Source organism: Schistocerca gregaria, chromosome 5 (assembly GCF_023897955.1).
Source record: "Schistocerca gregaria isolate iqSchGreg1 chromosome 5, iqSchGreg1.2, whole genome shotgun sequence".
In the NCBI taxonomy this organism is placed as follows: domain Eukaryota; kingdom Metazoa; phylum Arthropoda; class Insecta; order Orthoptera; family Acrididae; genus Schistocerca; species Schistocerca gregaria.
In genome coordinates, this window is record NC_064924.1 from 450152162 (window position 1) to 450167802 (window position 15641).

Below are 15641 nucleotides of genomic sequence, written 5' to 3' on the forward strand. Positions count from 1 at the left end.
TGACTGCACTTCGATGGCCTTCTCTCCTGATCGTCAGATGATGGTGCATCGTGCTAAAGCGCAGATCACTTCCCTCACGCGACGGCGCTTGGAAGGGACTCTTGTCAGATCCTGCACCCGTGACCATATGCCTCATGAAACGCCATCGATGTACCACCTTCTCAGGGAACGCCGACGTCGTCGTCGAACCCTCATCCACGATCTCACAGATGCGGAAGGACGACGACACACTACGCAATGCGACATTGGTCACGCTTTCTATTCTCATTTCCGTCAACTGTTCGCTGCCGTCCCTCATCCCCCGACCTTAATTGAGGAGGTGGCAGCAATGACTGTCAACACCATGCCAGATGATGTGGCTCAAGAACTTCAGGAACAAGTGACCTCTGATGAAGTCCTAGATGCAATCAAGGTGGGGGCTGCCAACAAGTCCCCTGGACCTGACGGCCTCCCCCTCGACTTTTACAAGTATTTTAGCTACCTTTTGTTACCTGCTTGGACGTCCATCTGTCGTGAATTGATGTCACCCACAACGATGATCCCAGCCACCTTCCTTGATGGGGTCATCGTCCTGGTCCCTAAGCCACATGGGCGATCACGGATCTGTGATTACCGGCCCATCACTCTACTCAACAGTGACATGAAAATTTTCACCCGTTTGTTGGCCTCACGCCTCAAGAAGGCAGCAAGATCCGTCACCTCCCTTGATCAGACTTCGTTGGGCGGTGACAACAACATCCATACGGCCCTTTGCCGTTATAGAGACATGATTGCGCTCGCGCGCTCGCGACATTTACCTGGCGCATTGGCATCGCTTGACTTCCGTCAAGCTTTCGACCGTGTCGACCATACTTTTCTGAAATCGGTCCTCCAACACATGGGTTTTCCGGTTCGTACAATCACCGTGGTAATGCGGCTCTTGAGCGGCGCAACTTCAAGAATACTCTGTAATGGTCGCCTCACCGCGCCTCTAGCGATCGAGCGCTCTGTCCGACAGGGATGCCCACTTTCCACGATACTGTATGCTTTGGCATTAGAGCCCCTCCTACAGGGGCTTCGCCAACGCCTGGTGGGCCTGACATTGCATGGGCACCGCTTCTGTTGTACAGCCTATGCTGACGATCTAGTCCTCTACCTCCGCAATGAAGACGATGTTCGCGCTGCTCTGACTTGGGTGACGACTTATGGGGAGGCATCGGGCAGTTCTCTTAACATTTCCAAATCGAAGGTTCTGCTCATTGGTGAGGGTCTACCAGAAAGATCTGTCGCTCCTCTAAGTGTGGCCACCAGTGTCCGCTGTTTGGGCATTGATTTTATGAATGAGCTCCGTCGCTCAGCGGCAACCAACGGTCGACGTCTCCTACAAACGATCAGGGCTGGCCTTGTGGACCACCGGCTTCGATCCCTCGACATTATACAGCGCGCGCAATACGTGAATGTTTATCACGCCTCACGCATCCCCCATGTGGCACAAGTGTTCCCGGTTCCGATTACCCTCGCACGTCGTATGTTGATGGCGATGGGATCCTTTGTCTGTGCCGGGATGTTATTTAAAGTTCAATATTCCTCCCTTGCCCTCCCGCGGGAGCGTGGTGGAGTGGGCTTATTCCATGTGCCAGACAGAGTTACCGCACTTTTTGTTAGCTCCCAACTGAAAGTTTGGCGTCGCTGCCCGACGAGCCTGACCGGACTGCTTTTGCGTGAATACGCACCAGTCTCCATGTCAGCCCCGGTCATGTTATCCGACATTCCACCCCCCTTTTATCACTTTCGGTACTTCTTCTTTGAAATCAGTTACATTCTGCACTCCTTACCCCTTCTCCGTATACTCCAGACAAAGACTGTATACGACACCTTACAAATGTGTCAAACCCCCAACCCCATTGAACACAAGTTTCCCCAGATCATATGGCGCCGTGTGTGGAAAGCAGTGCATGCTGGTTACCTCGACACCAGCGTTCAGTCCACCTGGTATATCACCGTCAATGGCAAACAGGTCAACCAGTCTCGTTTGCACCGCATCCGCCTTGCTGACACACCACTCTGTGTTCACTGTGGTGTAGAGGACACGGACGCTCATCGGTTCTCATGTGGTCCGTCTGCTGACGTCTGGAGGCTCGCGCAGCGTATCCTGGCTTTCCTCACCCGACAGCCGCCTGCTCAGATTATTTTCCTGACGCTTCTATTCCCGGATGTGATTCATTACCCCACAACAAAAACTAATGCCGTGAATTGGATACGCGGTCATACAGTCCGCTACCTTTTTGGGCCCGATGAGAAATCAGAACTAGGTTATTGGACGTACCTTAACGATCGACATTGTGCACTTGTTCGCAACCCCAGATACAAGCAGTTCTTTTCCAATTTTCTACGGAGCGCCTTTCATGACCCGCCTTCCAGCTGGAACGTCCAAGCCATGAGATGCTGATGCTTTTTTGCCGATATGATGTTCTGAACGTACTACACACGGAATCCCCACTAAAATTTCGAGAAGACACGTTTGGATGTTCCGCCAATCAGACGGCGCAAGCGACTCCTAGAATTCTGGTGCAACGACTGCCATAATACAAAAAAAATGAATAAATAAAAACATACATACAAAAAAAACAAAGAAAAATAAAGAAAACACAAATACAATACAACAAACTAAAAAAAAACAAAAAAAGTTCCTGTTCACAACAAATTTCATTTTTTTATCGCTACTCTCTATGTTTCTTCCCCCCTACTTTCTTCCTTTCCTACACCTTTGCAGTAATAGGTTAGTTGTTTTGGAATAGGTGTAGATAGGTGCCAACGCCTGAAGAGGTGCATTTAATTTTATTTTTTTGTTAGAATACAAGTGGCGGTGGCAAATAGACATTTTTTTTGTAGTTTTTCCTTTCCTGTCCAGATAAAAAAAAAAAAAAGGGTAGCGTCTTATTAGAAATTTACAAAAAAAAAGAAAAAAAAAGAAAAAAAAGGGACAGCGTCTTTAACTCACAATTAAAACGTCTTAGGTCCCGTGTTCGATCCCCGCAAAAAAAAAACTCATAGTCTTAACTTTTCAAAAAAAAAAAAAAAAAAAGTTGGTAGTGCACTTGCCCGCGAAAGGCAAAGGTCCCGAGTTCGAGTTTCGGTCCGGCACACAGTTTTAATCTGCCAGGAAGTTTCATATCAGCGCACACTCCGCTGTAGAGTGAAAATTTCATTCTAAGGCCTACCTACTTTCGTTCATGGCACAAAACTTCTTCTTGGTGCTGCGATTTTTTTTCGGCAGTGTAATTTTAAGAAACCAGTGAACTACTTGGCAGATACATGAGATGAAAGTGGCCATGGGCTGGTGACCCTGTGGGCATCTGACGTTGATGTACGCTCGAAAGACGTAGGTAATTTAATGTTACGTAGTACAGTATGAGTAAAATATTTGAAGTCGATGTTTGGTCTGGGTATTTTTTTTATTAGTTCCACACGAATATAGATACATTGTCACGAAGTTGTAAGCCATTACATTTCCGGAGCGTTTGGTTCTCGGTGTTCAGTCGGTCGACGTGTCATCCGGGAGGCATTGCCGTCGAAGAGCGGAATGCCAGCGGAGAGTGTCTCAGAAGACGCGCACGAGCTCCGGCGTGGCGTACGTGTAGACGGGCGCTCCCACGGGAAGCAGGTTCTGGTAGTGGATGCGCGCCAGGTAGCCCGCGTCGGCCACGGCGGCGCCGGCAGCTGCTCCGCCCTGCGTCAGGCGCTCCGGCAGCAGCGAGAACATGGCGGGCGCGGGGCCGTGCGCGTACGAGACGCGCTGCAGACGGCCGTCGGGCAAGAGCACGTAGTAGACGCCGGCGTCGTTGCTCTCCAGGGGCTCGCGCTGCGCTGCCGACCGCGACCCAGCCGGCACCACCTGCCACAGGCCGCCGTACAAGTCAGTCCCAGCGAGACGCTAACTGTTTCGTAGCACCGAGTCATCGTGTACGTAAACTGTGAGCCAAATCTCACTCCGAGAGCTACAGATCTTCACTGTAGCCTCCTAATATATAAATTCACTTATGAAATTTGTTACTAACAATCCGAACGTATTCAAAAGTAATATAAGTGTACATGGCTATAACACTAGGAGAAAGGATGATCTTCACTACTCAAGGTTAAATCTAGCTTTGGCTCAAAGGGGGTAACTTATGCTGCCACAAAAGTCTTTGGTCACTTACCTATTAGCATCAAAAGTCTGACAGATAGCCATATAGCATTTAAAAGGAAATTAAAAGAATTTCTTAATGGCAACTCCTTTTAATCATTAGATGAATTTTTGGATGTAGTAAGTGGATAATTTCCCCAACACCCACAAAAAAAAAAAAAATTAAAAATATTAAGTATCATGTAATATTTTGTGTAATGCAATATCTTGTATAGACACCTTTTATTAACCTGACACGTTCCACATCTTTACGAAGTGACGTATTCATGATCTATGGAACAAGTACTAATCTGATCTGATCTAATCCTTACAAGTACAGGGGTCTCTCAAAAATACGGAAAACACCGCGAGAAGCGGAAGCTTGAACATAAATGTAAATGCTAGCCAAGCCAACAGGTTCCGCCGTCGTATTTGACCACGAACAGCCCCTGCACAGTGTTCTCATTATGTTAAAAACGTCAGTCGTGATAAGAAAAGTATTGTGTATGCTTGTGAGTGCATTATGCCGAAGCAAAGTGGCTTCGAACGTGGGCCAATTGTTGCTACTAGTACGGTGCATGCTTCCATAAATAAGGTAGACTAAGTGTTTGGTGTTTCAAGAGGCACCGTATCGAAGATTTATATCGCATACACGGAAAGTAGTAAAATATAATCTGCTAAGTCACAAGGCGAACGGAAGTGTGTATTGACTGATCATGACAGATGGTAAATGGAAATGAGCGTTTGGCGTTATTGGCCGGGAGGCCCCTAGCGGGGCAGGTCCGGCCGTCGTGGTGCAGGTCTTATTACATTTGACGCCACATTGGGCGACCTGAGCCCCGGATAGGGATGAAATGATGATGAAGACAACACAACACCCAGTCCCTGAGTGGAGAAAATCCCCGACCCACCCGGGAATCGAACTGGGGCCCGTAGGACGGTAATGCGTGACGCTGACCACTCAGCTATCGGGACGGACATGACAGATGGTCATTGAAGAGGACTGTGACGAAAAATATGAGGGCGGCAGATGGAAAAGAAACTGCAGAACTGAACGTCGCACTCGCGAACCTTCTCGACACCAGGCTGTAATGTCATACATAACCAACAACAAGAAAAACCAGCAGAAGACTTCACTTCTGGCCATCCACTGGCCCCCCTCCCCAAATGCCACACCAGCCACTACTGTAACGAACAATGGATAAAAAGTTCTAGGTTAATTTAGTTCAGGACAATTTATTTTTAAGTAACATTTCTCTGAATGTTTTTTGTTTGTTGTAGTCTTCAGTCCAGAGACTGGTTTGATGCAGCTGTCCATGCTACTCTATGCTGCGCAAGGTTCTTCATCTCCCAGTACCTACTGCAACCTACATCCTTCTGAATCTGTTTAGTCTATTCATCTCTTGGTCTCCCTCTGCGATTTTTACCCTCCACGCTGCCCTCCAGTACTAAATTGGTGATCCCTTGATGCCTCAGAATATGCCCTATCAACCGATCCCTTTTTCTAGTCAAGATGTGCCACAAATTTCTCTTCTCTCCAATTCTATTCAATACATCCTCATTAGTTATGTGATCTAGTCATCTAATCTTCAGCATTCTTCTGTAGCACCGCATTTCGAAAGCTTCTATTCTCTTCTTCGCTAAACTATTTATCGTCCGTGTTTCACTTCCATACAAATACTTTCAGAAATAACTTCCTGACACTTAAATTATACTCGACGTTTACAAATTTTTCTTCTTCAGTAATGCTTTCCTTGCCATTGCCAGTCTACATTTTATATCCTCACTACTTCGACCATCATCAGTTATTTTGCTCCACAAATAGCAAAACTCCTTCACTACCTTAAGCGTCTCATTTCCTAATCTAATTTTTCTGTATGTAGGTATAAACGCTTGATGACGAACAGAACATGTTCTAAACGCGTTGTATCATTTAGATTAAACATAAGACAAATAAAAAAGTGACTGCTAGTAGAAATTAGAAATAAATAATTATCCCACAGAGGCACGGTTCACAAACGTAGCCATTATGGCACAAAATAATCTCAAAGGGAGCTCCAAAAGCTGGGAATTGCAGTACGAGCTGGGATTACAAAATCACTCCGTGGTGATGCAAATGCGCGTAACAGGAAAATATCATGCCGAAGTCATAATCTATGGACTATGGAAGAATTGAAGAAAGTCATTTGGTCAGAAGAGTTTAGTTGCACGCTGTTCCCAACTTGAGATCGAGTTTGCAACCTAACTGTGAAAGGCGGCAGCGATTCGGTTATGATTTTGGCAGCCATATGTGTACAGTGGTATTCAATGGCCCCATAGTACTCTGCAACGTCGCATTACTGACTAGGATTGTATTTGAATTACATGGGAATTAAAAATAGTACCAGCAGCGAGATTTGCTCCAGAGACCTTGTTCAAAATGGTTCAACTGGCTCTAAGCACTGTGGGACTTAACATCTGAGGTCATCAGTCCCCTAGACTTAGAACTACTTTAAACCAAACTAACCTAAGGATATCACACACGTCCATGACCGAAGCAGGATTCTAACCTGCGACCGTAGCAGCAGCGCGGTTCCGGACTGAAGCGCCTAGAACCGCTCGGCCACGTTTATTCAGGGCGGACGTCCCATGACACCCGTTCAAGTTCAGCATTGATCCATTCCCTCAATTTTTTACTACAGAGGACAGCTAACCCTCTGACCGAACACGCTGGGCTATCGTGCAGGCAATTTTTTCCTCCTCTAGGCTGCAGAGCCTCTCGAAACCAGCGACCATACAAAGTACGTAAGTACACCTACAGTTTTTCAAACTCTATTTTCTCGAAACCGGTTTAGAGATACGTCTTCCTGTTTGCATATGTTGCATTCCTAGTCAGAGCCCATGCACCCAGTCAAAATGAATAAAATCGGTCACGGAGAGTTCGTACGGTCCCCTTGTAAGCGCAGAACCACCTCCCGCCTAAAGTACCCTCCTCATGCAGCGTTCTAAACTCATCATTGTGGTACGCTGGAAGCCTTGTACAATTTGAAAAGTGTAAAATTACGAGTCACTGACTCACACTAAACCTCCTATGAGTTACTGTTCAGTATCTGTGCTTTTTGGCCCTCTGCAAACGTTCAGAATTTACTTGCGGTGTGAGAAATGTTCGTTTCATGCAGTTCCCTTCTCTGAGAGGAGCAATTCGGGTTGGGTTTGGAACCATTTGTCGTTGACAAGATGTGACACTCGTCTCCGGTCGCTGTCAGTCAGAATCTATTTTCGATCTCTGTTCTTGTGCCATGTTACATGGGTGCCAATGGTACACCAGTCCTTACAGACATTTTGGACCGTTCGCGTTGACACACCAATTCGGGCAACTCATCCTCGGTGAGGTTGCGGATACGTCAGAGTGCGATGGATCGCCTGGATCATTCTGCCGCTCCTCCTCGTAGATTGGTATCTTTGCACTGATTCCATACGACCGAGTGGCGTATACACACAACTTGACTGCCATGACTTACGTCACCGTTGGAGGAATATATGACCGCTTGGTAACAGCAGTTATGCACGATTTATAGAGCTTCAGACCGGTCAGCGTGTTTTTTTTTTCCATAAAGATATCACAATTTGTCCGGCGAATAAAGCTGACTTAGAAACACACAAAACTGGAAACATGTAAGGGGGCACGTTGCTTGGTGAAAAGCAAGTTGCAAAATAAACTTTTGAGCAGTCACAACAAAACAAATCAAAACTAACGTGTAGATCTTTACTAATTTCGCTAATTCTTTTGCAGACGTCGCTTTGAAAGACGAAGCAGAAGTGGGAGTGGCTGCAGTAATTGCCGGGTAACGCTTGAGCGGCCACTTGTCGCAACACAGCGACGTTGTTATGCTCCGGCACGCTGCTTCGTGAGAGCGACGCGGCGACATGCAAACTAAGCCGGTGGGTGGTCTCTCCGAAGTAAAATCGCTCCTCGGCTTACCACAGGTGATGGGAGCTTCGCAACGAGACAGAGTGCTTGCATCTCCACGAACTTGGCATATCTATGGCGTGTAAGGTGAGGCGGCGCGGAGAGCTGCCGTCATATCTTACCGTTGTCTCTGTTCAACTTCCAGCTTGCCCTAACGCAGTATGCAAGTCTGCTCTTTTGTGCAGTTTCTTCTTTTGATCTTTTCTGCTGCAATAAGCACGATTTGTGGAGATGATACCTCATTATCTTTTTGTTTCATCTTTTAACAAGTACCTTTTTTGTGTGTGTACAAGAGACGCTAGCAATTTTCCGGTCAACAGTATGTTGCGATTCTAGCCGTCTGCTTTGACCCATGACGTCCTTTACAACGTCATTAGTTTACGTTGCCTTGCGAAGGATGTAAGCGACCTGTCATTAAATCTCAGTCTCAGTTTCGCATGTAACCTTTGGTGTACGTGAACAGCAAGCATAGTTTAAATTTACACTGTCGATCGATAAACAAGAAGCGGTTTTTTCCCCAATGGAGCGAAACAAACTAAAACTGGTATCGGAGAGGGTAAAGAAAAGGAAAGACTAAATAATTAATAGCGGCTGCAACGCAGAAAGTTACCCTACATTCTTTGCTATGTCGGTGACTGCTGACTCGCGGATTCTTACCTCTGATGTCTGCATTCATCTATGACAAATGACAGTCCTCACTTGAGCACTGAGATGCCTAACGGCCAGAGCTCAACTGCCTAATTCATTTGCGACCCCAGTGAAGTGGATAATACTACTATCAGGCAACATGAAGTGTCTCGCTTTGCCCTAGGACAGGCGTTTCTAAGCCTGAGAGAGTTTGTATTGAATATATCGCCAAATACAACTGCATTCAGTGTCTTGTACACAACAGTTAACATACAATGAATCTTTCACCAAGGCCTAGCACTCTAAAATGTGCCAGACAATTGTTTGGTTCCCCTGTTTCAGTGAGATTATCAATTAACAGTGCAGATGTTTACGGTGACGATGGAAGCTGAAGAAGTGAATTAAAATTTGTGTCACGGCCGGTACTCGAACGCGGGTCTTCTCGCTTACTAGCAAAAATGCTGACCATTACACCACTGTAGCACTATGGTCAGCGTTGCAGCACGAACTACCCTAGCCCCATGCCCTGCCCAACACAAAATTCATATCTTGAGCTTATTTTCACCCTCCATTGACACTATTGCTGGGGCTCTCCGGCACTGGAATAGCACCCCAGTGTTGGACGTTATGGGTAAGTCCTGTACCTCAGGTGATCTTATAATTATATCATAAGTCAGATGTTTGTTTTAACGTACACAGTTTCTTATAAAACGCCTCATTCTCATAACTGTTCCCATCCCTAGAATCTGATTGTTGCAGAGTAATCATTTAAGCTATTAATAGGACAGCAGGGTCACTAGATAACTAGCGCCCAGCGTGGAGCCTGGAAGACTAGCAGCTGCAGTGCTGAGCTCACCGCTGGGACGGACGCTGTCGTCGTGGGCTGTTCCGTGGTGGTGGCTTCAGCCGCTTCCGTGGTGGTGGGCGGCGGACCGTACTGCTGGGGCGGCGGGTAAACGGCGGCGGACTGGCGCGACGGCAGCACGAACTGCCGGCCCGCTGGCCTCCACCCCGAAGGCGGGTAGGGCCCGGAGGCGGAGGCGGCGGGGGCGGAGGAGGCCCCCGACGGTGCGCCGTACTGGTTAGAGGGCGCCTCCGGGCGCGCGGAGACGGTGGCGGCGAACAGCAGGACGGCGACGGCTAGCACCTGTTCGAGAGTCACACCGGTCGTACCGTCACATTGCTTGTGAAGGCATTCAGAGCAAGAAAGCGCTGCTCTGGGAGTGACAGCACACTAGGAATACCCTCTGCAGGTTCTGCTGTTGGTAAATTGGGAAAGGAGGGGTGGGGGGGTGGGGAGGGGTAGAAGGGAATTCACCTTGACAGATAAGGCAACAGAAATCATTACGACTGGAAATACTCTGAGGCTTAGGATTTGACAGTATATGGAGGTTACAAGAGTCATGGGACACCTCCTAATATCGTGTCGAACCTCCCTTAGCTCGGCGATGCGCAGCAGCAAGACATACTTGTAATGGCCTAACATCTATGGCCAAGCACACGCAAACGCAACGGTACAGGTGAGCCGCTGTTAATCAGACGCCATAACTGGATATCCAGCTGGAACACACTGCCGAATAACTGGCACCACGTAGGAAAGCCGTACCGTACACCGCATGCAGACAAGCTCCACCCCCCCCCCCCCCCCCACACACACACACAGTGACATGATCTATGGCCGATCTCCCACTACTATATAACGATCTTGATCGTTCCAGGAATGTAGCGGCTGCAGCAACTGGTATACGTCGCCATCGCTTGCCACGGTAATGATGCATGATATCCATACTAACAAATCCAACCTTGCATGAACTATCGCAGCTAGTAAGTCACTACTGCTCTTACTACCTATGCCACTGTCGCAGACGTTGTTTTCCCACGGCACGAGCCTAGGCACTTTTATCCCTCTGCTCTTCAAATTGCTACCCTCACTCGCGTTTCGTCCACTATCTATCACCTGATGGACCGTGTTAATGCGTAGTCTTACCCAGACGCACGGACAACATCACAGTCCAGCACTCTGTGATCCACTTACTAGATAACTAAAATGTTGACGGAGGTGACATTAGAACTTTTGGTTTGGTCACCACGTTGGTGCGGGCGTGGAGGGAGCCCATCTCTCTCTCTCTCTCTCTCTCTCTCTCTCTCTCTCTCTATATATATATATATATATATATATATATATATATATATATATAACAAATGTGTTGCCGGTGCAGGATTTTGTGAACGAATTGACCTCTCGATTATGTCACATAAATGTTCGATGCGCTTCATGTGGGCGAACTGGGTGGCGAAATCATTCGCTCGAATAGTCCAGAACGTTCTTCAAACCAGTCACGCACAATTTAAGCCTGGTGACATGGCGCATTACCATTCATAAAATTTCTATCGTTGTCTGGGAATATGAAGTCCATGAATGTCTGTAAATGATCAACGATCGGTTTTGTTAGACTAGAGGACCTAGTCCATTCCATGTAAACACAGCCCACACCTTTACGGAGCCGCCGTTAAGATCGTAACGGGTCAGAATAGCCCATACGAAAGTAGAAGAGGCTCAGGGAATACAAATGAAAAACTTTGTTGGCTAAATTTAGAACAACGGCATTTGAGAAAGAATGTGAAACAGTTCTCCTTCCACCATTGTATATCAGTCATAGGGATCGTGTGAATAAGACAAGAGAGATTAGTGCGTCGAAAGAGGCACAAGTCACTTTTCTGTCGTTGCGTATGCAAACGGCTTAGGACAGAAAATGGCTGATTTTTGGCACATTCGCTTACGGAGTGTACAGGTAAATATCCCAATGTTAGATGCGAATATTGCGAGTACTTTTCCGTTGCATCTGTAGTGACTCTCTACTGTAATCGTCCATAACGCCAGCTGAATATTAACTCGCTGTACAAAAGGATGCTTTTTATATGTGTCCAGAGTGCAGGGCGAGCTGCCGGCAGCATTGTTGTCCTAAGGCATCCGGTATCGTATGTAAAGAGAAGATAGAAATTGTCTGTGACCTTGTATTCACCTGAAGTAATTTAAGGAAATCAACAAAAATCAAATCAAGAAGACGGGACGAAGGTTAGAACCCCGCCATTTCCCAATACTGGTACCACTGTCTTCACAACAGCATCATAATGCTCTATGGGAGGCTCGAGGACTATTGACTTCACGCTGGTTCACAGGAAACTGATTAAACAGTTGTGGAGAACGGTGACTCCTCGAGTTTCTGCCTCTTCGCCAATGATCTGTGGTCGATACTATTACGCACTGTCGATTCATGAACAAAATGCAAGTTCAAGGAACATGGCGGCAGCTCTGTGAGTGGATTTGTTTCTTAGCAGACAGAACGCAACGTGTCGTTTTTAATAGCGCGAACAATCACTTGTAAAGATATATTGTGGAATATCCCGAGAGACTTTCACCTTTCAGGATATAAAGGGTCTAAGTAAACCATACTGACAAACTTAGTGATTGCAGAGGATGCCTTGAGCAAGATTTGAGCATAGAAACCCGTGTCCCGAAACGTCGTTCAGCGACTCTACAGAATGTAGAAATTACATGGGAGAACTCACGTCGCGAGGCAACCAATTCTATAGCAAATGTGAAGTTCTACGTTGTGGCGATGCAAGCGCAACTTTTGACAGTCGGCGTGACAGCATTCATACGTTAGATGATGTACGCGTCCGCACCTGTCACAGCAAAACTGGAGAGCTGCGATTTCTTATTTGAAGAACGTCGTGATTACCACCAAGACCTGCTAATAAGTTTTCTTTGTTTCACGACAGGTTTCGGTCCAAGGACCATCATCAGGTTCATAAAAGCATTTATATCATATTGGGCACCGTGAGACAACTAACGTCAGATAATGTAATCCATGAATTAGTCACTATTGTCACATAGTAATATAAATTAGACCACCGGTTATAAACAATGCCAGACAGTGCACTTATTCACGTTACATCAAGAAACAGCCTTAGCGCCAGAACGATGATGTTTGTAGAATTGGTAGATTGCCTCCGTTACTAGCGCGAAACCTGTCTGTCGATGTCACGTGAATAAATGCATTGTCTAGCACAGTTCACAACTGGCGATGTAATTTGTATTACTCTGTGTCAGTAGTGACGAATTCATGGATTGCATGAGACCAATGTTTCTGTAACGCCTAACATGATGTAAATGCTTTCATGAACCTAATGATGGTTTGTAGCCCAAAACTGGTTGGTACATAAAGAAATTTTATTAGTAGCTCTTGGCTGTATTCATGGCGTTCTTGAAACATTTACGAGCTGTGGGGCACCACCTTCTCAAAATATACTGAAATTCTTGTTCGCTACAGAAGAGATGCCTCAGAGGCTGGCATTGACCCATACAAGTAGGACGTTCTTTTGCGTCGTTGCGTGACGTTTCTGGACATCGGTTCTCATGCTCCCCACAAACATACTCTACATTCCCCCCCCCCCCCCCCCCCCGAAGTCTGTCGGTACTTTTAGCTACAGAAAGTGTCCGCACTCCTGTTAGTGGACACTAATATGGGGTATGCCCACCCTTCGCGTTTATGATGTCTTGAACACTGCTAGGGACACTTTCAGTGAGGTGTGTGAATGTCTGTGGAGGAATGACAGCCCATTCTTCCTAAAGCCCCGAAATCAGAGGTGGTAGTGATGTTGGACGCTGGGATCTGGAGTGATTCATATGGTTCAAATGGCTCTAAGCACTATGGGACTTAACATCTGAGGTCATCAGTCCCCTAGACTTAGAACTAATTAAACCTAACTAACCTAAGGACATCACACACATCCATGCCCGAGACAGGATTGGAACCTGCGACCGCAGCAGCGGCGCCGTTCCGGACTGAAGTGCCTAGAGGCGCTCAGCCACAGCGGCCGGCTTCTGGAGTGAAGTCGACGTTCTAACTCATGCCAAAGGTGTTCCATTTGGGCCAGGTCCATTTCAGGCACATTATTGTCCATAAATCATACTGTAAGCAGTACACAATGCTGCGAACCGCATTTAGCATTTCCTGAAGTGCAATTAGGGGACCACACTAACCAAGAAAATCAAACCCATACTATAACACCGCCTATCCCATAGCTCATAGTTCATTTTTGGCACTACACATGATGGGATCTTACCATGCACAATTTGCGGATGGAACAGGAGAAAGGAGAAATGAGAGTGACACCAAGAGCACCCTCTCATAAACCATAAGGGTGCTTCTGGAGTGTAGAGCAGGTATCGACGTACACTGAATAGTTGTTCTGTTCACAGAGATAGTTAAGTAACTGGCAAGTTAGAGCAGACGTTTTATGACGAAATAGATTGTGTCAGAACATTTACGTAGGCACAACGAAATTAGTGGAAAGTGTTGTATACTAGTTAAGGTTGCACTGTTGTGCATAACTGTGATCCGCGGACCGTGCGGCAGTGTGGACTCACCCTCATTGTTGTGGTAGTGTGGTGGGTTGACAGACGAAGCTGTGATAGGCGACTGATGGTGTCCGCTGTCCCGTGCTTCCCTTTTATACCGCGCGGCAGGCGACGGTGACATTGGCCCCCATAGCGTTACGTCACGGGGACCGCGTGTCGCAGCGCCACTGTGCCCTCCGTGACCTGCGTGGACAATGGCGGGAGCTGCTGGCTGCCCGCTAAGGAAAGCAAAGCGGTCACCTGGACGGCCCTCGCTACCTGCAGAAGACCCCACACAACAGCTACGCACAAAATTTGTAAAACTTACTCACCAGTGCTTAGTGATTTGAAGGTCCTGGACAGGCACGAAATTACCTCTAAACAATTTCTAGAAATCAGATGAACCATTTTCACTCTTTTGTGGAATACACGCTGTGAGGTGTGCAAAAGTGAAGGATGAAAGTAACTTTCAGATGTGTGTCTGCCCAGCAACATAGCTCGATGAAACATACAAAGAACTGCTTTAGTATAGTACAGAAGATAAGTGAAAGAAATACGCAATGTAAGGAACAGAAATGACACTTTTATTCGAAGAATAAAAATTACATAGAAGTCACCGCGGCTTATGACGATCCCCTCTGCATATTACAAAACGAGGGACACGGCTCCTAATAAGGGTCTCTACTCACCACGGACGGCAATGCATGCTCTGCAAGGTGCTCCCATTCTGGCCACAAGGCTGGTGAGGAGTTGTTATGTAGGGCGGCCCATTTCTCCACCAGCGCGGTTGACAACTGATTTGTTGCTTGTGTACATGCTGCAGTACTTTTCCCCAAATCATCCCACGTGTACTCGATCTAATTAACGGGGAGGCCAGTCCATTCACCGAATATCCTCTCATTGCAAGGGCTCATCCACCTGCGCATTGTCACCCATAAAAACGAAGTCAGGGCCGAATACGTTCCTGAAAAGACGCACTTGGGGAAGGACTACGGTGGCCCAATAACGGTGACAGACAGTGTACCGTGTTCAAAGATTTGGAGATAAGTATGCCTACGCAGCCTTATGACTCCCCACACCATAACACCTTGATCACCAAAATGATTGTGTTCGACAGTGTTCCTGGATGCATCACGTTTTCCCACCTCTCGTCATACGAGTGTACATCCAACACCGTCGAACATGATCGATTTTGTGGTCCAGGAATATGGTGTGGGGAGCCATAATACAAGAGTGAGTCAAAAGAAAACCTTAAATATTTTTTAAATATTATTTATTGTGCAGAAGTGGAACAAAGCTGTATCAATTTTCAACATAATCTCTCCCATGCGCAATGCAAGTCCTCCAGCGCTTATAAAGTGCATAAATTGCTTTAGAAAAAAATTATTTTGGTAGTATGCGCAACCATTCATGCACCGCGTGGCGTACCTCTTCACCAGAACGGAACTTCTTCACTCCCACTGCGTCTTTGAGTGGTCCAAACATATGGAAATCACCTGGGGCAACGTCTGGTGAGT

General features: G+C 46.8%; 1 protein-coding gene across 1 annotated transcript; it reads right to left on the minus strand.

Moving 5' to 3' along the window:
- Positions 1–3423: 3423 nt before the first annotated feature.
- Positions 3424–14197, minus strand: LOC126273083 (uncharacterized). Its single transcript, XM_049976496.1, has 3 exons — positions 14155–14197; positions 9577–9867; positions 3424–3874 (listed from the first exon to the last, which is right to left on the minus strand). The coding sequence occupies exons 1-3, from the start codon at positions 14158–14160 to the stop codon at positions 3581–3583; spliced, it is 591 nt and encodes a 196-aa protein (XP_049832453.1). The 5' UTR covers positions 14161–14197; the 3' UTR covers positions 3424–3580.
- Between the last annotated feature and the right edge of the window lie 1444 nt (positions 14198–15641).